Source organism: Oncorhynchus gorbuscha, linkage group LG24, assembly GCF_021184085.1.
Source record: "Oncorhynchus gorbuscha isolate QuinsamMale2020 ecotype Even-year linkage group LG24, OgorEven_v1.0, whole genome shotgun sequence".
Classification (NCBI taxonomy): Eukaryota; Metazoa; Chordata; class Actinopteri; order Salmoniformes; family Salmonidae; genus Oncorhynchus; species Oncorhynchus gorbuscha.
Genome location: NC_060196.1, coordinates 37,208,313 through 37,235,835, shown reverse-complemented (window position 1 = coordinate 37,235,835; position 27,523 = coordinate 37,208,313). Strand labels below are relative to the sequence as shown.

The window sequence follows — 27,523 nt, the reverse complement described above, 5'->3', positions numbered from 1 at the left end:
AGGGTCACTCTGTTGTTCTCAGATGTGAGTGTGTGTGGTTTGAGGGGGAGGGGTCAAGGCTGACTGGTGACACACAGATCAGAGGAGAGTGTCCTGTCTTCCTATAAATAAGACTCGGTCTACTGGAGTTGTCAGACAGTCAGAGCTGCTGATCACACTGCTGGACAATATTTAAAAGAGAGAATGTGGCTATTCTCACATCTGTAGCATAGCTCTGTAAAGCCTCTGCACTGGGGACATCTCATCATCTATTGATTGATTGATACTTTATTGATCCTCAAAGGGGAATTCTCCATGATGTTTCCTCTTGAAGAGATGAAGAGCACCTGTCACTGTTCAGGTTACCGGGAGCAACAACATCAGCCTCACACCATCCTGTACAACATCCTGAGCCGGGCGGACAGTAACTACAGCAACAACGACAGCCTGATCAACAATAACCAGGTGAACCAGTACAACTACAATAAGATGATGCCTCACAACTGTCACTGCAAGCGGCAACGGGTGGTGTGTCTGAAGAACCCCGAGGGAACCTGTCAGATGACATCTGATGTTCTGGTCAAAACCATCTGCTTCATGAAAAGTTTACCCTCCTTCAGTCAGCTTCCAGTGGAGGATCAGCTATCTCTGCTGAGGGACTGCTGGGTGCCCCTGTTCTCTCTGGGCCTGGCCCAGGAACGGACTGTGTTCGAGGTGAAGGATGTTCCACAGGCTAGCATGCTGAGGAGGATCCTCCTCAACGGTCAGGGGCCACAGAGTGAGGAAGAGCAGGAGGTGGAAGATGAGGGGAAGAGGTTGCTGCCTACCCTGGCTGGGGTGCATAAACTCAGGTCCTGTCTGAACAGACTGTGGACTCTGGATCTCAGCCCAAAGGAATATGCCTATCTGAAGGGAGCTATGCTGTTCAATCCAGGTAAAGATCATTTTATCTTCTCAGCATGCTATGATGTAATGTAGAACTCCAAATCTACCTTAACTGACATTGTATTCATTTCATTTGATGTAAATATTTGAAGCAATCAATACATTGATGATTATTTAATCATCTAACATGACAATACAGTAAACAGCTCCCCTCTTCTGTCACATTAGTGTTAAATTGCTGATGGTGGAATACAGTTGACATGACATTTCCCTCACTTCCTCTTAACAGACGTCCCAGGACTGAGCACCACTGTATTCATCAACAGTCTACAACAACAGGCCCAGAGAGCTCTACAGGAGGTTGTGCTGACCCTTCACCCAGGAGACTTGGGTCGATTCAGCTGCATCCTACTATCGACCTCTGACTTACAGACTGTCAGCCAATCACTCATCACAGAACTGTTCTTCAGACCTGTTATTGGTCAGGCGGATCTGTTTGATTTGTTACGCAAGATGCTGTTTATTAGACAAAAATAAAGCTGAAAGTGTGTGTATGTGTTTGAATTATATTTTAGGGTATTTTCTACAGTGACAACTATGAACGTGACGAATGCAACCAGGCAATAAAAGTTGAATAAACTAAATGATTCTGTTTTCTTCTCTTCTATCCACACATTTAATCATTGTACTTTTGGCATGTATATGACATTTTAACAGTGGTGTGATAACAATAAATTAAGTGAGAGCAACAGTATTTTCTATTGGATCAAAAAATCCTGTAATATTGTACTGGCTCTTAGCATATGTACTCTGGCTCCTACCTGTGGTATTCTACCTGGACCTACAAGTATCTGTGCTGTTCACTGTACAGGGTATTGAATGGAAAGTACCAAAAATCCCCTGAGTGACGGGACCTGGAAAACTCCCCAATGCATAAGGAAGGCTAGCAAAATGCGGCTTTAGACAGCATTAATACCCCAACTAGCTCAACACTCATATTTCCTGTAAACCTACCTCTTTATCCATTTCCTGTCTATGCCCAGGACCAGAATGACCTGTTTTACAGTCATTCCGTGATCTGTATTATTTTGTCCTTGCCAAAGATAAAAGTTGTCCCCAGAGGGCACAAGTGAACACCCTGGTACTGGTACTGCACACATGCCAAGGTTATGTGTACATTTGGGCCTGTTCAACAGGGCAAAACATTACATTACAGAACATTCAGACAAAAATGTTTTAAGTAGAATAGAATATATGCTTGCCATCCATTGTAGAATAGATATTTTCATTTCAATTCGCAAACTTCTAAACATTTCACATCACAGAACCCTCATTGGTTCGTAAGTCTGCATGTTGTCAGAGATTCTTCCATTTCAATACATCAACACAATAGAACTGCGTTGTAGATAGTTTGGAAGAGTAGTGTGTGTGAGTAACTGGCTGATTCATTTCCAGTAATGCAGCAGGAAAAGCCTATTTAGAAAGAATGAAAACACAGAAATACACAGAGCTTAATGTCAACAACACACACAAAACATGACTGGGACTCTTCCACTGGTGAGCTAATGGAAAGTGAACTAGTCACAGGTTCAGACATTCTTGCCTGGAGGATTTCCATTTAAAATATTTATTTATTTATTAACATATCATTCATTTAGACACTCTTAGAGAGGCGGATCCTAACTTCCACATAAATCCACTTAGTCTCATTGTACAGAACTCAAATTAGACTTAAGTGGAAGTTAAAATTTTCCCCATAGAGAGCAACACAGTTCATTTTTACCAGCCACAATAAAACAGAAGACAAAATGTGCAAGAATAGCATGGCATCAATGCCTTTACAACTTCATTTATGCTTGTGCATCCCTTCAAAAAAATGTTTTATATAAAATCACAGAAATGCACACATTATACAATTTAATTTCAAGTATATACTCATTGGCGTCTACAATGAGATCATGTTAAATCATTATCCAGGCCACATGCTCGTGAGAGATTTTGGACCCTAACCAATTTTAAAGCAATGCAAACATATTAGGATTACCGTTATGGGTATCAATTCACTTAACACACCCAGCGTCATAACATGTTATGACATGGTCATAACATAACCTTTTATAATATGGTCATATCCCTTGTCATGACACATTGCGTTATTTTATGGCAGGTTATGACACCTACATAAGAGTGTCAAAACCTACCACACAAGGCAAAACATTCCATTACACAATTACACTGTTGACATGTTCTATATTTGTGTGTGAAATCGACCACGTTAAGTGATCACTGTAATTGCACACACATTGATGTCAGGCATGTACTTACCCCAACGCTCCGTTGCGGATGGCTGGGATGAACGCAGATGCAGATTTCAGGAGCAGGATGACGTATATAACAGCATGTACGTGATAGGTGACTTATAGGATGACGTATATAACAGCATGTACGTGATAGGTGACTTATAGGATGACGTATATAACAGCATGTACGTGATAGGTGACTTATAGGATGACGGTCATAATGCTTCACAACAGTGTCAAAAAGCGGATTTTCTACAAGTTAATTAAAATACATCAAAAACATGACCGTAAAGAATTCATTATAACAGAGGATTTAAGAAACAATCTTTTAAAAAGGGAAGGACAATTCCTGGCCGGGAAAAAACTATTTTGAATAAATGTGAGTTTTGATTCTATAACCAGCCATAAAATAATACAATATATGTCACAACAGGTGTAAACATATGGGTCATGACAGTGTAATGACCATATTATGACAGGTCATGTCAAGTGTTTCCACATAGTTAAGACCATAACACGTTATGACACTGGGTGTTAAGTAAAATGTTACCTAGTTAGGTACAGCAGCATGATATTCTCTTGGCATCAAAAAGCACATCTACATCTTGTATTTCAAAGTCACCAATACGTCAATAACATTCATAGTCTTTGAGGTGTTCCCTCTTCATCCGTTCCCAGTGGGGTTTTTTGGCCTCCAGTACATTCCAGATTAGTTCTTGGTGTCTACATGTTGCGCTATTAAACCGTTGACCAATCAAGTGTGCGGTTATCCATCTTCCTCGGGTCAGTTTACTTGACCCTGCAAGTCCCTGGATGTGAGTACACTACCTTGAAACTGATTCTTGTGTTAGTGTTGAAGCGATAATGCAGAAGGAGATCCGGCAGCAGTGGAGAGTCGAGTTTCATATCAAAAGAGCTAGTTGTTATTCACTGGTAAAGTAACACACACCACCACGGATGTAATTGAGGGCATTAAGAGGAACAACAAAACAGGGGAAGCTGCTGGAAGAGTTTGAGAAGTAAATCTACAGTGACTTTCCTATGAGACAGACCAACCCCCAAACAAGGGCGCAAAATATGCCAGAATCAAAGATACATTCACGACCCTGGTTACATTAGAATCCTTCAATATACAGATGACACGATTCATAGTATCGCCTTCAAAATAAAGTCGTGGTCTTCGGACGGAGTTTGCATACGCATAATACTCCTCCCACTTCATTTAACATAGTGCTAATTCTCAGGCTCCTTAAAGTTCCCAACACAGAATTAAATAGACCTTACAATACGTGTATCTGTATGGCTCCCAACCTCTTCAGCTGGAGACTGGTGAGTAGCTCCATGGTATCAGCAGTGTTGAAGATGGATCATCATGTTCTGACTGAAGTCCCGGGCAGGGGCATGCCTAACACAGACATCTGACGTTCAGAACTCTCTGCTTCAATCAAAATATGATAAAGAAGGCATGAGATGTAGAACATAATCGAACAGACCAACTTCATTGTTCACGCAATGTGGAAATGTGTCTTTAGCTTCAAAGTCAGTTCCACTCATAGTTCCTATCTAATCAGGGACCGATTTAGTCCTGGGACACCAGGTGGGTGCAATTAATTATCAGGTAGAACAGAAAGCCAGCAGGTTCCGGACCTCATAGGGTCAGAGTTGAAAACCCCTGCAGCAATGTGCCACTGCTAAATGAACACAGGGGACACACTGCTATTTCAGTAAAAAAAAGTGTGTATTGAAGGACTCTAACCCCATCATAACAAGCTCTTAATGATGACTACAACACTGCAGGACACACAACATAGAGTACCCACGTCAAGTCGCTTACCTGCTCCACTGGTCATCCTCATGTTCCTAGCGTTCATATCAGAATCTGTCTCCTTGGAGATCTGGATATCATAATCATCTTTGTGGTAAAACAGAGTGAGTCAACTAACAGTGTAATAACAAATGAAAGCCCATGAAGGATTCCTTCAACAAGTACGTAAAATAGGGGAAAAGTGGTTGTTTATCATTAGAGGTGTTGCTTACTGTTATTGCTGATGGTTGATGTTTGGTAGTTGCTCATAGTTTCGTTTCCGCTGTCGGAGGTACTCCTCTGTGACCTTCGGTATGGAGGTCTCTTCTTGCTCTTCCTAGTGCTGATCCTGAATGCATAGAATGGATTAAAATAGTAGAAACTTTATTATCCATTTTAATGTATTGATTTGCTGTCACATTACCAACAGCTTGCACGCACACAACAATACTTGATGTGCCCTTGATCAAGGCAGTTAAACACTACCAGCAAATGTCAGTGAATGGTAGCTACCTGATGATGCCCTTGACCAGTCGACCTTCTGCGTCCTGCTCATCAAGCTGATGCTCCTCGGCCAGGTCACTGATCAGCTGGCTGATCTCACCGGTCTTCTTCAGGAACACTGAGTCCGAGGTGCAGTGGGCCAGCTCCTCGATCTGGTACTCAGAGTACAGCTCCAGAAGCTTCTGGGTGATCAGAGAGTCCACGTCACCCATGCTCAGATCACCCGTATCCCCCTCATACCAGGAGTAGGATGGAGGGCTGTACCGTCTCCCTCCTCCACCTCTTCCATTGTGTAACAGAGGCCTGGTAATGACCACTGGCTCCTCCTCCATTCTGGGAATATCCACTTTGACCCCTCTGATGTAGATGTCCTCCGACCAATCAGAGCCACTACCCCCGCCCTCCTTCCTGGTTTGGGGGTCGTTGGCCCCAGGGTGGCTCTGGAGACCCCGGAGGTTGACCTTCTCCTGATCGTCATCTGGTGACCTCCCTGTGGGACTGGGGGCCAGGATGGTGCGCCGACACACCATGTAGATTCCACAGGTCAGCACGCTGCACACCCAGTTCTTACAGCTGCCTGGGGAGGAGGGGGCACAAGGACCACACCCATGATCCCCTGGAGGAGAGTCTGCTGATCCGGGGATGAAGCCGATGGTCTCATCAGCCGCCTTGCTCTGCACGTCCCCGTGGTGGGCCTTGTGGTGGGTCCCCCTGGGACCCTGGTGCCTCAACTCCACCGGGTCCACACATCGCTCCTCATAGCAGGACTCCTGGCTGGTGCTGCTGCTGCTCCGGTAGAGGAGATGGTTGGGTTCCACAGGTATGAGGCCGACCTGGCCCCCTGGCGCTGACCAGGGTCTGGGGCTCCCTGTGATGCTGCTGGGCATGGTGGCTCACTAGAGCCAAGGCCTGGGAAAGAAGAGGACAGGGAGTGTGGGGGAGGGCAATTCATTACATTAATGTAGGAAATATGTATGCTGTATTTTTTAAACATTGCTTAATCCTGTCATAATAATCAGCAGCTTGAAATAGACAACAAAGCAGCCGTGAATCAAATCCAAGGCTTGGTGATGAGATGAGAAATTGATTCAGGTGTGTTATTGCTGTGGTAGGAAAAACATTTGCAGCCTGGGTCTCCAGCACACGGAGAAGCCCCGAGGGGTATTGAATTAGCCGGCTAACTTGCATAAATATTCTTTAAAAATGTTTTATTTTGTATAAAGATCAACTTGAAAACGGGGATGGCCTAATTGACTAAACAACCAAAAACACACACGTAAGTTTAGCTTTCTTAATGAACCAGAAAAGCTAGTCATTTCTAGTTGTTGATTGAAGTGAGCTGGCTAATGTAGGAAATGTGTAGTATACCCCTCTGGCCTGTAGGCCACGTTCAAAACGTACTTTCACAGAAAGTCAAAGGCCATATGGAAGCCAGGATGAGGACGGTGTCCATTCAACGTAGGCCAAAATGTAAACCAATGTGTCATAACGTGAATGTAATCAAAAGACTTTGTCTGATAGGCTGTGGGGTGGGGGTGACTACAAAAATGTCCTGATCAGTTGTTTGAGGAAAGCAGGGCCGGGCCTACTTCATACAATGAAAGGTTACTACTGCCATATGCTGAGACGTAGAACAACTAGTTGAAATGGACGACGACCGTTTCAGTCCATCTTCAACCTTTTGTCAACAACAAAAAAATACAATAGTTGTCAAGGTGCTACTTCCAAAACACATATCTAATCAACTTTCGTTCCATCTGTAATGGATACTTTAAAATAAGTTACACCTGGGTTTATTAATTTGGCTTACTCACGGCATTCGAAGGGTGATCGCGGTTCTCCACCGAGTTTTCTTCCGAGTGGTTATATTCCATAAAGAGCAAGAGTTTACATTTGTATATATATATTTTTTTTTGAATTACAGACAAAAAAGACGCGGCATAGTTTCGTTTCGTAAATGCTTCCTTACAACAGATTTTCACCTGCGCGACAAGGTAATAAAGCGAGAGAGTTACTCCAACCAAAATCACCGCAGTAAATTCGTTTAGGCTACTTTAGATATTCAGAGTTCGCTCGTCAATAGCTGTCCAACGGAACGTCCTAAGGTAATATCTAGAATCAGATGACGGTAGAGAGCAAAATACACCTTTTGTTTTTACCGATAGTCGAACTCTTCCCTTAACAGGGTCGAACAGAAGGCAAGATTCTGTTTTCTGGCGCTCGGGTGGTTTAGGGACCGTCGTAAAAGTGCAATACCGGTGATTACACGTGTAAGCAGAAAAAAAGGTTTTGCATTCCCATTCAGGAGGGTTAGCCCTATGAAGACTACACACAAGTTTCTGCCTTTTGTAGTGGAAAATCGGTTCAAATATGACACAATGAAGAACTTTGAATTCAATTATAGACTTTTAATACAAGCCGGAGAGCCCCGCGGGACCCACACCTTTTCCAGAGCCCTGGCTCCAGTATTTATCCACATATTCATGTAGTCTGTTTTTAGTGTTCAGCTATTCTATACATCTTATGCATTTGTCTGTGTTATATTTGCAACCACACTTTCTATGGAGTTTTTTTGCGAGCCACATCTGCATTGCTTGCTCTTTGGGTTTTAGGCTGAATTTTGTATAAGCACTTTGTTAAAAAAGGGCTTTATAAATACATTTGATTTGATGTGGTTTTAGATGTTACACTGTATGTACAAAACATAATAACACCTGCTTATTCCATGACATACTGACCAGGTGAAAGCTATGATCCCTTATTGATGCCACGTGTTAAATCAGTGTAGATGAAGGCAACATGACAACTGAAACAAGGATTTTTAAGCCTTGAGAAAATTGAGACATGGATTGTGTATGTGTGCCATTCATAGGGTGAATGAGCAAGACAACATATTTAAGTGCCTTTGAACGGGGTATGGTAGTAGGTGTGTCAAGAACTGCAACACTGCTGGTTTTTCCACACAACAGTTTTCCATGTGTATCGAGTGGTCCACCACCCAAAGGACATCCAGCCAACTTGACACAACTGTGGAAAACAGTGGCATCTACATGGGCCAGCATACCTGTGGAATGCTTGACACCTTGTAGAGTCCATGCCCTGATGAATTGAGGCTGTTCTGAGGGGGAAAGGAGGTGAAACGCAATATTAGGAAGGTGTTCCTAATGTTTTGTACACTCAGTGTATATGTCATTTGAACTGGAATCTATTGAAAATGAGATCTTTATGTGAATTCACACATACAGATCACTGCACCTGTACATAGCCCATCTGTAAATAGCCCATCCAACTACCTCATCCCCATACTGTATTTATTTTGCTCCTTTGCCCCCCATTATCTCTACTTGCACATTCATTTTATGCACATCTATCACTCCAGTGTTTAATTTGTATATTGTAATTACTTCACCACCATGGCCTATTTGTTGCCTTACCTCCCTTATCTCACCTCATTTGCACTCACTGTATATAGATGTTCTTCAGCTGTATTATTGACTGTATGTTTGTTTATTCCATGTGTAACTCTTGTGTTGTTGTATGTGTCAAATTGCTGTGCTTTATCTTGGCCAGGTTGCAGTTGTAAATGAGAACTTGTTCTCAACTAGCCTACCTGGTTAAATAAAAGGTGAAATATATTTTTTTATAACCACAGGAAAAATATTTGTAGGAAATCAAACTGGACGAACTTGTATATCTATATATCATGTTGACAGTGAGCTAATGAAAATTACATGACGATCGATGCTTGGCTGCCATTTGACAAATACAAATCATCTCTCTTTTGTCCATAATCACCTCATCATGTAGGCCAGCCTATCCTCACTATCTGCCAGCTGTTGGCTAGAGCACATGCCATAACCATAATGGGCACATTAGCTATATAAATGCAATATAGGCCTACAGTATTGTGACAAAACCATCAGTTGAGGTGAAGATGGAATGGAAACCAACTTTTATTTTTTAGGTACATGGGAATTGAACCGTAAAAGTAATTATGAAAACTTGTTCTCAACTAGCCTACCTGGTTAAATAAAGGTGAAATAAAAAACTACATCATCATGCACAGCCTTTTATCCGCAACAAGTCAAATTGATAGAGAAAACAAAGCTAGGTAATTAATTTCAATGATGTAAAGGCCTATCATTGGTTCCCACCAGTGATTGAATGAGCTCTAATCATATTTTAGGGCCATACTGCTAGGTTTCCATCCAATTGAAGACAGATTTTCATGAGAATATTCTAGAATCCGCATGAAGGAAAATATGCAAATTGTCCCACTAGTGGTGTGTTTCCACCAAACGGACTTGTTGCAAATAAAAATCAGTGTGTGATTTCGCAAAAGTTTTCATGTACGGAATAAACCTTAAGTTCAATGTGTTTCCATTGCATTTTCAACTCTACCGACAGGTTCTTCACACAATTATTGCATTAAATTGCAAATGTGCTACTCTGTTCTTGGCACATGTGCTTTAGCCAACAGCTCGCAGATACAGTGCAGGTATCGTCTACATCAATGCTTCCCAAACATGATGATCAATGTTTTTCCAAGCCACCGTGCATCTACATCTGCATTGCTTGCGGTTTTAGTCTGGGTTTCTGTAAAGCACTTTGTTACATCTGCTGATGTAAAACGGGCTTTATAAATACATTTGATTGATTGAGAGCCTCCATACTTATTGGGAAGGAGCATTAAGATCACTGTGCACTTTCACCACCCTATGAAGTTCATTATTTCAACTGTGGCCTAATAAACTGCATGGTTTCCAAAGTCTAGTGGGAGGACCACACGCCATATCGTCACGTGACATCCTTTACTTCAATACTTGTGCAAAAAGGAATTTTCACCGCTATTTCCACATAGTTAATTTCCCAGACACAAAAACATCCCATCATTTCAAACAAATAGACGCAAAGTAAAGTTTGTGGTTATTGTGTTGTAGTAAAGAGTACTTACACAAGCCTCAGAGCTGAATTCCATCCATATCCAAGAAGTATCGGTGATTTCCGATTGAGCCGACATATGCAGCAACGTTTACTGTGAATGCAGTCGCGGTGAATGAAGGAACGTTGCCTTTAAATTTCAATCGAGCGGTCTTGAATCCACTCCGCACAGTGGATTTTGACAGGGAGCGATGACATTTTGGAAGCCAGTCATTGTCAATGGAGGGAAGGGAAGTGGCCAGGAGCGCAATGTGGGCGAGGGATGGTCAACAATGCGGGACCAAAGTTGGGGAAAGGTGAACATTATGCAAATAGGCTGCTCTGCGACACTATTGACCAATCTAAGCTCACGATAACTTCCAGCCCCTACTGGTTTGGCTGTTCATGCCTATCACTATATCTAACCTGCTTCCTAGCACCCTCACGAGGGCGAAGCTAGCATGGCTATCCAAAATATTGTGTTATGTGGACATCACGTCAGACTACAGTAGCCAAACTCAACTGGCGGACCGCGGTCCTGGTCCGGACCCAGAGAAGGGTCAATCCAATCGGACAACATCACATTTTGTTATATAAAAGTCAATGCATTTTTTTAGACAGCTTTAAAATATATATATATATCAAAACGGGCGCCGCGGCCTCTAACTCAGCAACTTCTCTTTCTCTCTCTCTCTCTCGAAGCAACGGCCACTTCAACTAGTGCTCCGCCTAATCCAATTGCATGGTTATTTGCAAATACAAGAGGCCGCGTTTTACCCAATCACATTAATCCAAATATCCTCTGTGGAACCTTGGGACAAGCAGGCAGAAAGAATCGGAAATATTTGACCACGTTTCAACTGTAAATATCACAGATTGAAGGAGCTTAGTTACCAGTATATGGCTTGTTTTTTTTTTTTAATAGTTGATTCTGAAAACGGGACAGTATTTATTAATTCTCCCCGCAAATAGCACAAAACCAATGTGCCTGATATTCAGTGAGTAAAGTGCCAATGTTTAACGCCATGAGGACACCAGGCTTAGTAAATTAGATCGGACGTATCCCCTGAACACAGAGGTGAGAACAAACAAGATTAAGTATATCCATGAGGTCATCAAAGGGATGCTGACAAAGAGGGGGAGAGATCTGAAGTCAGAGTTCTTCATCATCACAGATGAAGCTCCAGCCATGATAGGAAGAGGGAGGGGACTGGTTGCACGTTTGAAAGAGGACCACCCTGACCTGACAAATCACTGCATCATCCATCTATCTGTCCTGTGTGCCAGTCTGGGAAATGAGTATTCTGAGGTCATGACAACGATGATGAAGCTGATCAATGGCATCTGCTACGAGGCATTCTGACAAAGGCCAATGCTAGTTCTGATGACTTACTACGGCACAGCAATGTCAGAAAGCTCAGCAAATGCAGGGTTTTGGAATGTTTTTGGGCCTTTCAGGAGGAAATCAAAGCTTTCTTAACAGAGCAAAAGTGTGACAAGGCAACTCAGTTTGAGTTTTTGGAAGATGGAAACAGTTGCATTTGACAGACATTACATCACACCTTAAATCAACTGAATGTTAAGCTGCAGGGACGGGACAACACAGTGTGTGATATGATAACAGCAGTTCGGGATTTCCAGATGAAACTTGAGCTTTTCAAGAATGATCTTCAGAGAGAACATGTCCACTTCCCCAATCTTCTGGTGCAAACGTAGGGAGACAGATGTGTTCCCAACCATGTTGATTTCATCCAGAAGTCAAATCAAATCAAATTTTATTTGTCACATACACATGGTTAGCAGATGTTAATGCGAGTGTAGCGAAATGCTTGTGCTTCTAGTTCCGACAATGCAGTGATAACCAACAAGTAATCTAACTAACAATTCCAAAACTACTGTCTTATACACAGTGTAAGGGGATAAAGAATATGTACATAAGGATATATGAATGAGTGATGGTACAGAGCAGCATACAGTAGATGGTATCGAGTACAGTATATACACATGAGATGAGTATGTAGACAAAGTAAACAAAGTGGCATAGTTAAAGTGGCTAGTGATACATGTATTACATAAGGATGCAGTCGATGATGTAGAGTACAGTATATACATATGCATATGAGATGAATAATGTAGGGTAAGTAACATTATATAAGGTAGCATTGTTTAAAGTGGCTAGTGATATATTTACATAATTTCCCATCAATTTCCATTATTAAAGTGGCTGGAGTTGGGTCAGTGTCAATGACAGTGTGTTGGCAGCAGCCACTCAATGTTAGTGGTGGCTGTTTAACAGTCTGATGGCCTTGAGATAGAAGCTGTTTTTCAGTCTCTCGGTCCCAGCTTTGATGCACCTGTACTGACCTCGCCATCTGGATGATAGCGGGGTGAACAGGCAGTAGTTCGGGTGGTTGATGTCCTTGATGATCTTTATGGCCTTCCTGTAACATTGGGTGGTGTAGGTGTCCTGGAGGGCAGGTAGTTTGCCCCCGGTGATGCGTTGTGCAGACCTCACTACCCTCTGGAGAGCCTTACGGTTGAGGGCGGAGCAGTTGCCGTACCAGTCGGTGATACAGCCTGTAATAAGGCTCGCTTTGATGACTTCACCGTTGGAAGAGAATTGGTGCTTCACTGTTGGAAGAGAACTGGTGCTGCTCATCCAGAACCTCTTCCTCATCTTCCTTGTCACAAACATGACAATGTTGTCAGAAGATGTAAAACAGACCTTCAGATGGGTAGATGTTGCATCACTGCAAATGGAGTTGATTGAACTGTAAGAAAATGTGTAGTTGAAGGTGCAGGCTGGTGGTTGTGACCCTGTCACTTTCTGGGGAAATATAGTGCCTGCAGCTGATGTCCCTGTTCAAGAAACTGGCACTATACATCCTAACCATGTTTGGCTCCACATACAGTTGTGAATCAGCCTTCTCCACAACAAACTTTATTCAAAACAAATACCGCACCAGGCTCACCAATGTTCTCTCTACTACCGCATGGCAAGCGGTACCGGAGTGCCAAGTCTAGGACAAAAAGGCTTCTCAACATATTTTACCCCCAATCCATAACACTCCTGAACAGGTAATCAAATGTCTACCCGGACTATTTGCATTGTGTGCCCCCCCCAACCCCTATTTTTTACTCTGCTGCTACTCTCTGTTTATCATATCTGCATAGTCACTTTAACTATACATTCATGTACATACTACCTCGATTGGGCCGACCAACCAGTGCTCCCGCACATTGGCTGACCGGGCTATCTGCATTGTGTCCCACTGACAACCCGCCAACCCCTCTTTTACGCTACTGCTACTCTCTGTTCATCATATATGCATAGTCACTTTAACCATATCTACATGTACATACTACCTCAATCAGCCTGACTAACCGGTGTCTGTATGTAGCCTCGCTACTTTTATATCCTCGCTACTGTTTTTAGCCTGTCTTTTTACTGTTGTTTTATTTCTTTACCTACCTATTGTTCACCTAATACATTTTTTGCACTATTGGTTAGAGCCTGTAAGCATTTCACTGTAAGGTCTACACCTGTAGTATTTGGTACATGTGATAAATACACCTTGATTTGATTTGAACACATGGTCCCGTGTCTGAGTTGCTCTCACACCATTTATGCTAAAGTTTAAAACATTGGCAGGAGACAGAAAGTATCATTTCTGGGCAAGGCATGGATGGCCCTGACTGACTTATAAATGAATATTGCATGGCCCAGACTGACTTATAAATGAATATTGCGTGGCCCAGACTGACTTATAAATGAATATTGCGTGGCCCAGACTGACTTATAAATGAATATTGCGTGGCCCAGACTGACTTATAAATGAATATTGCGTGGCCCAGACTGACTTATAAATGAATATTGCGTGGCCCAGACTGACTTATAAATGAATATTGCGTGGCCCAGACTGACTTATAAATGAATATTGCGTGGCCCAGACTGACTTATAAATGAATATTGCGTGGCCCAGACTGACTTATAAATGAATATTGCGTGGCCCTGACTGACTTATAAATGAATATTGCGTGGCCCAGACTGACTTATAAACAGAACAGTTTCAACTGTTCTGCCTTACTATTATTCAACCATGCTGGTCATTTATGAACATTTGAACATCTTGGCCACGTTCTGTTATAATCTCCACCCGGCACAGCCAGAAGAGGACTGGCCACCCCACATATGCTCTCTCTAATTCTCTCTTTCTTTCTCTCTCTCGGAGGACCTGAGCCCTAGGACCGTGCCCCAGGACTACCTGACATGATGGCTCCTTGCTGTCCCCAGTCCACCTGACTGTGCTGCTGCTCCAGTTTCAACTGTTCTGCCTTATTATTATTTGACCATGCTGGTCATTTATGAACATTTGAACATCTTGGTCATGTTCTGTTATAATCTCTACCCGGCACAGCCAGAAGAGGACTGGCCACCCCACATAGCCCGGTTCCTCTCTAGGTTTCTTCCTAGGTTTTGGCCTTTCTAGGGAGTTTTTCCTAGCCACCGTGCTTTTACTCCTGCATTGTTTGCTGTTTGGGGTTTTAGGCTGGGTTTCTGTACAGCACTTTGAGATATCAGCTGATGTACGAAGGGCTATATAAATAAATTTGATTTGATTTATAAATGAATATTGCGTGGCCCAGACTGACTTATAAATGAATATTGCGTGGCCCAGACTGACTTATAAATGAATATTGCGTGGCCCAGACTGACTTATAAATGAATATTGCGTGGCCCAGACTGACTTATAAATGAATATTGCGTGGCCCAGACTGACTTATAAATGAATATTGCGTGGCCCAGACTGACTTATAAATGAATATTGCCCCCAGACTGACTTATAAATGAATATTGCGTGGCCCAGACTGACTTATAAATGAATATTGCGTGGCCCAGACTGACTTATAAATGAATATTGCGTGGCCCAGACTGACTTATAAATGAATATTGCGTGGCCCTGACTGACTTATAAATGAATATTGCTGAGACTGACTTATAAATGAATATTGTGGCCCAGACTGACTTATAAATGAATATTGCGTGGCCCAGACTGACTTATAAATGAATATTGCGTGGCCCAGACTGACTTATAAATGAATATTGCGTGGCCCACAGTGATGTTATGTGAATTCAGATGACTATTTGTTGAACTCTCCTTCGTTCTCCAGAAAACACTATTTTATACAAAAATAAAATAATTTAAGGCCAATGTACAATGGTTAACAGTGCCCTTTTTGCATAGACAATTATGCAACCACTTTTGTTCTTCAGCAATGTTGCACATGTTTACATTTGGAATAAGTAATTCATTCAAATTTGTACAATTTAATGTAGATTTAATAAAATCAACGTTTCCTAAATCGTGGACGACTATGTTTGTTACTACGCTGGACCTTCTCAAATGGTTTAATACCGAGGTAAAGTTGGTTTTATATTCACACGTTTGGACATGCAACAGACATGCAGACATTCGCCAAAAGCGATTTAGAAATTTAAAAATCAATAACTAATTCACCGTTTGTCACTGAATCATAAAGCTATGTATGATTTAATCTATAAACTTCTAGCATACTTTTCCAACCTTCGTTCCGAGGAAAAATTCCAGTTTTGACTTAATAGAAATACATAAAATTATATTTAAAGCGGCAAAATTAATTAATTCACTGTTTGTCACAGAAACATCAAACTAGGTATGATTTATTCTATAAATATCAAGCATTCTTTTATCACTTATTTTGAGTGAAAACTCCAGTTTTGATTTGATAGAGGTCATGTAGTCCGTCTAGAGGGCTAACGAGTCTGTTATACCCTATTAGAAGTCATATTAAATTAGATTACAGGAAAGAGAGGGGGGACCAAGACAACCAAGAGGACCAAGACAACCAAGAGGATCAACATGGACAGTCCACAGTGGAGATAAGGAAAAGAGTGAACCATAACATACACTACCGTTCAAAAGTTTGAGGTCACTTAGAAATGCCCTTGTTTTTGAAGGAAAAATCACATTATTTTGTCCATTAAAATAACATCAAATTAATCAGAAATACAGGGTAGACATTGTTAATGTTGTAAATGACTATTGTAGTTGGAAACGGGAATATATGCAAATGAATACCATTTAAATGTAGATGTTTTTTTGCATTGGATATATTTACCACATGGACACAGAAACATACACCCTTTACCTTATCATAAGTAGACAAATTGCAAATTATGAAATCCTTTCAATAGAAAAAAAACATCAATTTAGTTACAAATTGAACTTTAATTAAATGAGTTGACTCTTCACATGGGATGATTTCACTGAACAAGAAAGGGGAATATTTAACATACATCTGTAAAATGATAGTCTAGAAACTAAAGCTTTGGTTGTCTTCCTCTCAGGCTTCCATGTCTTCTCCCCGAACCTCCTCAATGTCCACCTCTTGAACATCAGACTCTGAGGCCTCATCTTCACTGTCAATTTCCAACCTTGTTGAGAATGGCTCGTTGTCAGGCTCAAAAAGCCTAAAATTTGCCCGGAAGGCCATCAATTTTTCAACCCTTGTATTGTTCAGCCTGTTACATGCTTTGGTGTGTGTGTTCCCAAACAAGGACAAGTTGCGCTCTCAGGCGGCTGATGTTGGTGGGATTTGGAGGCTGATTGAGGCAACAGGGGAAAAAGCCTCAGATCCACAAAGACCCTTCCATCAAGTGGCTGATGAGATATGTTGGCACGACTGCCATATTACATCTCCATCCCAAAGCCCTTGCTTGGAAGTGTACTTCCCCAGACTGCCAAGAACCTTGGCCTTATCCAAGCCAAGGTGGCGAGACATGGTAGTGATGACACCATAGGCCTTGTTGATCTCTGCACCAGACAGGATGCTCTTGCCAGCATACTTGGGGTCCAACATGTACGCTGTGGCATGTATGGGCTTCAAGCATAAGTCTTCACACTTTTTGATGCATTTCAGAACTGCAGTTTCCTCTGCTTGGAGCAACAGTGAAGTGGGCAGGGCAGTACGGATTTCTTCACTTACATCTGCAAGCAGAGTCTGAACATCAGACAGGATGGCATGGTCTCTCTCAATCTGTGCAATGGCTATTGCTATAGGTTTCAGGAGTTTCAGGCTGCTTATCACTCTTTCCCAAAATACATCATCCAGGAGGATCCTCTTGATGGGGCTGTCCATGTCGGCAGGCTGTGAGATGGCCATTTCTTGGAGAGTCTTTCCCCTCCAAGAGACTGTCAAACATGATGACACCACCCCACGGGTGCTGCTGGGCAGCTTCAATATGGTGCTCTTATTCTTCTCACTTTGCTTGGTAAGGTAGATTGCTGCCATAACTTGATGACCCTCTACATACCGAACCATTTCCTTGGCTCTCTTGTAGAGTGTATGCATTGTTTTCAGTGCCATTGTAACGGAATTCCTCTTCTTCAGAGGAGTAGCAAGGATCAGACCAATGTGCAGCGTGGTAAGTGTCCATAATGATCTATTTAATAAATCAACAGAACACTGAACAAACACACCAAAAGTACAACCAACCGGAACAGTCCCGTATGGTGAAAACACTAACACAGGATACAACCACCCACAAAACACAATAGAAAACAGACTACCTAAATATGGCTCCCAATCAGAGACAACGACTGACACCTGCCTCTGATTGTGAACCATACTAGGCCAAACACATAGAAATATAACAACAGAACAAAACATAGAAAAACAACATAGAATGCCCACCCAACTCACGCCCTGACCAACTAAAATAAAGACATAAAAAAGGAACTAAGGTCAGAACGTGACAGTCATCATGTCCTTGAGGAGCAGATTCAATATATGAGCAGCACAGCCAATGGGTGTGATGTGAGGGTAGGACTTCTCCACTTTAGACCAAGCAGCCTTCATGTTCACAGCATTGTCTGTCACCATGTGCAAATGCCTTCTGTGGTCCAAGGTCATTGATGACTGCCTTCAGCTCATCCGCAATGTAGAGACCAGTGTGTCTGTTGTCCCTGGTGTCCATGCTCTTGTAGAATACTGGTTGAGGGGTGGAGATGATGTAGTTAATTATTCCTTGTCCACGAACATTCGACCACCCATCAGAGACGATTGCAATACAGTCTGCTTTCTCTATGACTTGCTTGACCTTCACTTGAACTCTGTTGAACTCTGCATCCAGCAAATAGTAGATAAAGCATGCCTGGTTGGAGGGGTGTATGCTGGGCGAAGAACATTCAGAAATCTCTTCCAATACACATTGCCTGTAAGCATCAGAGTTGAACCAGTTGCATACACAGCTCGAGCAAGACATTCATCAGAGTTGAACCAGTTGCATACACAGCTCGAGCAAGACATTCATCAGAATTTCTCTGGCTACGTTCCTCAATTGAGTTTTAAAAAACTTTGGATTCCAGGAGGACCATGAGCTGTTATCGATAAGGTGCTGCTATCGATAAGGTGTCTGATTCACAATTTTCACCTCAAATAGAAGTAGTGGGACTTTAGTCAGAGGTTGCTTGTTGTAAGTGCTGAGGGAACTTTATGCAATTGGCCAGATGATTCTGCCTCTTTGCTGTATTCTTCACATATGATTTGGCACAGTATTTGCAAATGTACACAGCTTTTCCTTCTACATTAGCTGCAGTGAAATGTCTCCATGTACAGATAAATAATTAAGCAGACTAAACAACTCCTTTGTAAGATAAATGTTTTAAAATGAAACATGTATGGAAACAGGGGAATTAACACTCTTCAGTTAGCAGACTCATGCAAGCTAAACCCCACATGGTAGCAAAAACTAGCTAGCAGAAATTGTTAACAAGTTAGAAATGATTTAAACACACTTTGCTGTAGGCTACTATTTACTAGTTAACAAAAAATCCTATATGTCGTATAAGATATATTCACCAGACCCAGTATTGTAATCAAAACTTACCAGAAAGCTTGTAGTCCTTGGCTCAGACAGTGTAGTAGTGTGGACTCAATAGCATCTTATTAGTGTGCAAGATCTTGAGAATCAGCTGTACATGTGTTGGAAGAATGCACTGTGCATGCAGAGGGTTGCAATTCCATTGAATTGGGGATGGTTTAACCAAAATATGATGCAATACATAGAATCGCTTTATGTGTATCCCCCCAAAAAGGTTCACTGTTATAAGTTAACTTTTTTGATGAATTTAAGCTAAACTTAACTTCCCATAGACATTTCAGTCCCTTTGCAACCCTAGTTATTGCTCTAATGTTCTACTATCATGACTCTATGTTATTATTCTACTATGAGAGATACTAGATACATACTATGACAGCAACTCACTGTAATAGGTGCACACGTTTTATCTGGCACAAGTGATGATTAAAATGATCACCAGGTATGCTCCATATGACGCCACATAGGACACTTTTTCTCTCTTGCTCTTCCCCACCAGTCTGGCAGGTTTCAATCTGATTGATGGGGATCATTACTGTCCCCTGCTGGAAGCAGTGTGTGCCATCAGGGCCCCTATCTATGATGAGGATATCTGTCACACTTTCACCCTCACTCTTATCAGACACATGGCACTGCTAACCAGCCTGGATTCAGAGAGTATTAAAAATCATTCCATGTCTTCAGCTGTGCTTGGCTCAGAGGAACTAATAAAATATTCCCAAAAGTACAAACCCATATCCTGCCCATCTGGCATTCCAGACAGGATCAAGCAAACACTGAAAGTATTTGAAAGCCATCAAAAAACTGTTTGATCCCATGTCTGACTAGTTAGCCATGGAGTAAAGATTCAGAATGTTCCCTTGGGTTTTAGATGTTATAATATTGTTGACACATTTGTCTTTTACACTGAGGTGAATGACTAAGCCGGGAAGGGCACACCAGTTTGTCACAGTAAAATAAACAGAGAGAGAGAGCAACACCTCGCATGCATTGACCATCCATGTGTGGTGGCTCAAATCAAAGATGCTATTACCTGCCAGAGGAAGTGGAGGCACAGACATCCTTTTTTAGGAGCCGTTTCCTTTCCTCTCTTTTTCCATAACGCCTGGCAACATTCATAAGAAAGAAAAATAAAGAGAAAAATAACGTTCACGCAGAATACAGAAATGTAAAATAAAATACAAATAAATCTTTCATTGGCATCAGCAGAAACGATCTTGTTGACAGGACCTTTAGACAGAGGGTAGATTTGCAGGAAGAGGAGAAAGGTGTCTTAAATCATACTGAAAATGAGTTCTATTAATCAACAAAGGATGGAGGTGACACTTCTGTTCTCTCTAATGGGAGACAACACTCTCCTCTCTATTCGTCAGGCCATTCAACAATCTGCTTCACCCATGATATTTCATCATCATAATAAGCATACAACGTACTTATTGGCTTTATTGGCATGAGAAACATATGTTTACACTGCCAAAGCAAATGGAATAGACAATAAACAAAAGGAAATAAACATTTCTTTCTAATTTGCATTCATTTCCTGCAGGTCAGAAATGTTCTGGTCTGGTGTTCTACTTTTTATTTCATTTTATTTTACTTTTATTTAACTAAGCAAGTCAGTTAAGAACAAATTCTTATTTACAATGATGGTCTACCCCAGCCAAACCCTCCCGTAACCCGGACGACGCTGGGCCAATTGTGTTTACTAATACCACAACTAATAGGTAATGCGGGGGCTGGGGCTTTCTGCTTGGCAGGTGCAGTGTGTTTTGGCTGTGGCTTGCTGGCACTTGAAGAGCTGGGTTTGGAGTGGCTAGGGGAGGAGGCACTACTTCGAGGCGACAGACACAAGCTCCACCGTAGTATTCTGAGATGTTGTGGATGGTGACCAGGGCGAAGCGTTGAGGGGTGGTGGAGGTGCCACTGCTAGTCCCACATTGGGTAAGGCCATAGCTTCTAGAGGAGAGGCTTTGGGTAGGGCCGCCGGCAGACCTAGGGTTGGACTTCACATACCTTAAGGGAACATTTTGACATTTGCCATATGGTTAGTGAGAAAGTCCACATTGCAAATGTACGGTCCCTTACTAGACGTCCGACAACATTTCTAAAATTGGCGGATGGCGTCGGGCCGTGCAGCAGGACCGGATCTTCCAGGAAGTCATCAAACGAAGTCTCTCGGACATTCGGTTTTCGTTTAATAAAATGTTCAAATTTTGGTCATTTTTCCGCTGTCCCGGTAAATCCCACAAGAGGACGAGTAGAATCATATTGCAAATGTACAAAACATCACCAATCACGACGTGGCCTTATCTCCTAAACGGAAAAGACTTCGAAGAAGAAACTTGGTGAGCATAGGTTTAGCATAATGGGCAGTTGGCCCCGAACAAGACGGCGTCCAGGCCTCAACGGGATTAAAGGTCAAACATGAAAATAGAGCAATAATTTATCTGCTTCACATCAAAGTAAATGAAGCTACGGTGTCAATAAAAAAAGACCAGCCATTTATCTTACGTAATTTAAGAGAAATCGTACAATGTCAATTTTTTTTTTTTTTTTTTAAAGTTACAGATCCAGTTGCAGCTTGTTCAGACAAATCTTTTTGAATTGTGTTTCCGAGCTATACGAGATTTCTGTGATTTTCTGTGATTTTCTGAAATAACACACACTCATTCAACCCTCTGTAAATAAGTCCGTTCTTAGCGTAAAGACTTAAAACTCAATACTATATAAGTGCCTACCCCAAGGAGGATATGTGTTTACTTTCAGCTTCCTGTGTAAAGTGCCGTAAAATGTTGTCATAGGTGCTGTTTCGAAGGGTTAAAAAGGTCAGATCTTTTCAAAACTTCATATGGGTTATTAGGCAGCCGTAAATTAGGAACTGTAAATCAGTCATTTCTCCCAACAGATGTCAAAGAAAAGCTCTGTCACACACACACACACACAGACACACACACACACACACACACACACACACACACACACACACACACACACACACACACACACACACACACACACACACACACACACACACACACACACACACACACACACACACACACACACACACACACACACACACACAGCAAGGATGGAGTGACAAAGTGCGCATCAGGCCCCTATCCATGATGAGGATATCTGTCACAATGTCACACTTTCACCCTCACGTCTTATCAGACACATGGCACTGCTAACCAGCCTGGATTCAGATAGTATTAAAAATCATTCCATGTCTTCAGCTGGGCTTGGCTCAGTGGAACTAATCAAATATTCCCAAAAGTACAAACCCATATCCAGATCCCATGTCTGCCTAGATGCAGATTGTTCCCTTGGGTTCTAGATGTTATAATATTGTTGACACATTTGTCTTTTACACTGAGGTGAATGACTAAGCCGGAAGGGCACACCAGTTTGTCACAGTAAAATAAACAGAGAGAGAGAGCAACACCTCGCATGCATTGACCATCCATGTGTGGTGGCTCAAATCAAAGATGCTATTACCTGCCAGAGGAAGTGGAGGCACAGACATCCTTTTTTAGGAGCCGTTTCCTTTCCTCTCTTTTTCCATAACGCCTGGCAACACTCATAAGAAAGAAAAAGAAAGAGAAAAATAACGTTCACGCAGAATACAGAAATGTAAAATAAAATACAAATAAATCTTTCATTGGCATCAGCAGAAACGATCTTGTTGACAGGACCTTTAGACAGAGGGTAGATTTGCAGGAAGAGGAGAAAGGTGTCTTAAATCATACTGAAAATGAGTTCTATTAATCAACAAAGGATGGAGGTGACGCTTCTGTTCTCTCTAATGGGAGACAACACTCTCCTCTCTATTCGTCAGGCCATTCAACAATCTGCTTCACCCATGATATTTCATCATCATAATAAGCATACAACGTACTTATTGGCTTTATTGGCATGAGAAACATATGTTTACACTGCCAAAGCAAATGGAATAGACAATAAACAAAAGGAAATAAACATTTCTTTCTAATTTGCATTCATTTCCTGCAGGTCAGAAATGTTCTGGTCTGGTGTTCTACTTTTTATTTCATTTTATTTTACTTTTATTTAACTAAGCAAGTCAGTTAAGAACAAATTCTTATTTACAATGATGGCCTACCCCAGCCAAACCCTCCCCTAACCCGGACGACGCTGGGCCAATTGTGTTTACTAATACCACAACTAATAGGTAATGCGGGGGCTGGGGCTTTCTGCTTGGCAGGTGCAGTGTGTTTTGGCTGTGGCTTGCTGGCACTTGAAGAGCTGGGTTTGGAGTGGCTAGGGGAGGAGGCACTACTTCGAGGCGACAGACACAAGCTCCACCGTAGTATTCTGAGATGTTGTGGATGGTGGCCAGGGCGAAGCGTTGAGGGGTGGTGGAGGTGCAACTGCTAGTCCCACACTGGGTAAGGCCATAGCTTCTAGAGTAGAGGCTTTGGGTAGGGCCGCCGGCAGACCTAGGGTTGGACTTCACATACCTTAAGGGAACATTTTGACATTTGCCATATGGTTAGTGAGAAAGTCCACATTGCAAATGTACGGTCTCTTACTAGACGTCCGACAACATTTCTAATGTAAATTGGCGGACAGCGTCGGGCCGTGCAGCAGGGCCGGATCTTCCAGGAAGTAATCAAACGAAGTCTCTCGGACATTCGGTTTTCGTTTAATAAAACGTTCAAATTTTGGTCATTTTTCCGCTGTCCCGGTAAATCCCACAAGAGGACGAGTAGAATCATATTGCAAATGTACAAAACATCACCAATCACGACGTGGCCTTATCTCCTAAACGGAAAAGACTTCGAAGAAGAAACTTGGTGAGCATAGGTATTGGCATAATGGGCCTTTGGCCCCGAACAAGACGGCGTCCAGGCCTCAACGGGATTAACCTCATCAGTCGACCCTCTACTTTTTCGAACATTCTGTTAAAAATCGCGCAACATTTCAGCGCCCTGCTACTCATGCCAGGAATATAGTATATGCATATGATTAGTATGTGTGGATAGAAAACACTCAGACGTTTATAAAACTGGTTAAATCACGGCTGTGACTTTAACACAACGTGCGTTTCATTGAAAAGTGCAGGAAAATCTGATCACTGAAAGTGGAAAAATATATCCATCCGCCGCTTCAACCCATTGTTATGGGCGAAAGACATTAAATAGGGCTGAGGTTGCAGTACCTACAGCTTCCACACGATGTCAACAGTCTTGTCATTTGCCAATTCTTTGTTTCTTGGTCAAACGAACAAGAGACAGGCTTTTTCTTCAGGTCTCCGACCGGATATTTTGGTTGAGAAATACACGGACAGTATTTCAAGACGGACCCCTATAGAAAACACTTCGTCTCGTGATTAATTTGATCGCTTATTAACGTTTAAAGTTGCATTACAAAAGTATTTCGAAGTGTTTTGTGAAAGTTTATCGTCGACTTTTTGAATTTAAAAAAATGACGTTACGTTATGAAACGCATAGATTTTTCCGTTTATCACACAGTCTTCATAGATCGATATCTAGGCTATATATGGACCGATTTCATCGAAAAAAATACCCAATAGTGATTATGGGACATCTAGGAGTGCCAACAAAGAAGATGGTCAAAGGTAATGAATGTTTTATATTTTATTTGTGCGGTTTGTGTAGCGCCGACTATGCTAATTATTTTGTTTACGTCCCCTGCGGGTCTTTTGGGGTGTTACATGCTATCAGATAATAGCTTCTCATGCTTTCGCCGAAAAGCATTTTAAAAATCTGACTTGTTGCCTGGATTCACAACGAGTGTAGCTTTAATTCAATACCTTGCATGTGTATTTTAATGAACGTTTGAGTTTTAACTAATACTATTAGCATTTAACGTAGCGCATTTGCATTTCCAGAGCTCTAGATGGGACGCCTGCGTGCCAGGTAGGAGCAAGAGGTTAAAGGTCAAAAATGAAAATAGAGCAATAATGTCTCTGCTTCACATCAAAGTAAATGAACCTAAGTTACAGATCCAGTTGCAGCTTGTTCAGACAAATCTTTTTGAATTGTGTTTCCGAGCTATACGATATTTCTGTGATTTTCTATGATTTTCTGAAATAACACATACTCATTCAACCCTCTGTAAATAAGTCTGTTCTTAGCATAAAGACTTAAAACTCAATATTATATAAGTGCCTACCCCAAGGAGGATATGTGTTTACTTTCAGCTTCCTGTGTAAAGTGCCGTAAAATGTTGTCATAGGTGCTGTTTCGAAGGGTTAAAAGGTCAGATCTTTTCAAAACTTCATATGGGTTATTAGGCAACCGTAAATGAGGAAATGTTAATCAGTCATTTCTCCCAACAGATGTCAAAGAAAAACTCTGTCACACACACACACACACACACACACACACACACACACACACACACACACACACACACACACACACACACACACACACACACACACACACACACACACACACACACACACACACACACACACACACACACACACACACACACACACGCAGCAAGGATGGAGTGACAAAGTGCGGTGCTTAAAGACACTCAGAGCCTGCAATGGTGTTATCATATCTCTAGGCTGTGCCGAGTTCAACGAGATGCCCCGCTAGACCGTAAGCTTGCTCGGTCTGAGCTCATAATGAAGCCTGGTCCTAAATTGCAGGGGCTTTTGGGTGACAGCGGGAGAACAGTTTGGGCTAGAAGCATTCCTGAGGTCCTCCCGATCGGTGCAAGCCTAAACTTGACCATGTGGCATTAACCCTTAAAAGTTAAAAGAAGATGTTTACGTCAAACAGTTTCCATTGACTTCTCTCCCCATAGTAATACATTGCCTGCACCACTAAAATCAACCTGAAGCCCATGTGGGTTATGAATGTCTTATGAACCTGTCTTCCATGACAATCCACCAGGCCACTATGAGGTCTACCTGTGTTGATTCTAAGCTTCCTGAAGCAACCGTAAGTGATTAAATTCACCCTAAAAGTGTTTTGATATACATAACCTGCAATTATGAAAATCACTGTATTCAACCCTGTGTAGATCAGTCAATTCTAAACATAGACTTAAAACTCAGGATTCTGTAAGAGCCTACCCAATGAGGATATGTGTTCACGTTCAGCTTCCTGTGCCAAACGGAAGTGCCTTCAAATGGTGTCATATGCGCTGTTTCGAAGGGTTAAAAAGGTCAGATCTTTTAAAAACTTCATATGTGTGATTAAGCACCCCTCATGAACTGTAAATCAGTCATTTTCTCCAACAGATGTCAAAGAAAAGTTCTCACACACACACACACACACACACACACACACACACACACACACACACACACACACACACACACACACACACACACACACACACACACACACACACACACACACACACACACACACACACACACACACACACACACACACACACACACACACACACAGCAAGGATGGAGTGACAAAGTGCGGTGCTTAAAGACACACAGAGCCTGCGATGGCATTTCCATATTCTCAATGCACAGTGCATTTGCAACATGATTCAACAGTGAAAAAACTTCACCAAATGGACGTGATGAAATCAACACAACGAGCGATGGAGGAACCACTATATTGGAACCACTATCACTGCCCGGCGATCTCGAGTTCATCAGGCCAGTCAATTTTGCATTTCTGCAGTATTTTTGAGCATGACAAATTTGCAATGGTAAATGCCCATTGAAACATGGGCATCACAAATTTGTGATGGTAAATGCACATTGAAACATACTGCAAATGCACAGCCGTGCACCTGGTGATTGGAAAAATGGTTTTTAATGCCATTACGGGGTAGCAAGGGGTCCACGGTTGGGTAGGGAGCACCCCCCACCCGTGCCCCTTGTCATTTTGGACGTTTTTCAAAAAATCATAAAAAAACAACAGTCCCACTTCTCCCTCATCATACATGACAAATAGACCATCTAGGTTGATTCATGGCTTAACATAGTGCTATATATCATTTTGGCAGTATATAAATGCCTTTTGGACATGGTTCACTGACTTGTGGGTTTGTAAACCGACTTCCATTTATCGTACATGGCAAATGGACATAAAGATTTGAAAGTGGCAAATCAGGGTGTTAATATTGCATTTGGACATTTCTTATGGCATTTGGCAAACAAAATAAAACAGTGACTTTTGACTTCCTATGAATTCATATTGCAAATGAACAAAACAATATGCCCTATGGACAAGTTTA

General features: G+C 41.9%; 2 protein-coding genes across 8 annotated transcripts; one reads left to right on the top strand and one right to left on the bottom strand.

The window, feature by feature from the left end:
• Positions 1-4: 4 nt before the first annotated feature.
• On the top strand, positions 5-1,611 carry LOC124012909 (nuclear receptor subfamily 0 group B member 2-like). Its single transcript, XM_046326961.1, has 2 exons — positions 5-913; positions 1,154-1,611. Exons 1-2 carry the CDS (start codon positions 295-297, stop codon positions 1,399-1,401), a joined length of 867 nt encoding a protein of 288 aa, XP_046182917.1. The 5' UTR covers positions 5-294; the 3' UTR covers positions 1,402-1,611.
• Positions 1,612-3,072: 1,461 nt separating this feature from the next.
• Positions 3,073-10,724, bottom strand: LOC124012908 (keratinocyte differentiation factor 1-like). 7 transcript variants are annotated; one of them, XM_046326956.1, is made up of 5 exons: positions 10,427-10,724; positions 5,482-6,381; positions 5,202-5,317; positions 4,999-5,076; positions 3,073-4,602 (listed from the first exon to the last, which is right to left on the bottom strand). In XM_046326956.1, exons 2-5 carry the CDS (start codon positions 6,357-6,359, stop codon positions 4,535-4,537), a joined length of 1,140 nt encoding a protein of 379 aa, XP_046182912.1. In that variant the 5' UTR covers positions 6,360-6,381; positions 10,427-10,724; the 3' UTR covers positions 3,073-4,534. The 7 variants fall into 7 exon arrangements, with proteins under 7 accessions (XP_046182912.1, XP_046182913.1, XP_046182911.1 ...); XM_046326957.1 differs by lacking the exon at positions 10,427-10,724 and adding an exon at positions 7,632-7,721; XM_046326955.1 differs by lacking the exon at positions 10,427-10,724 and adding an exon at positions 7,283-7,718.
• Between the last annotated feature and the right edge of the window lie 16,799 nt (positions 10,725-27,523).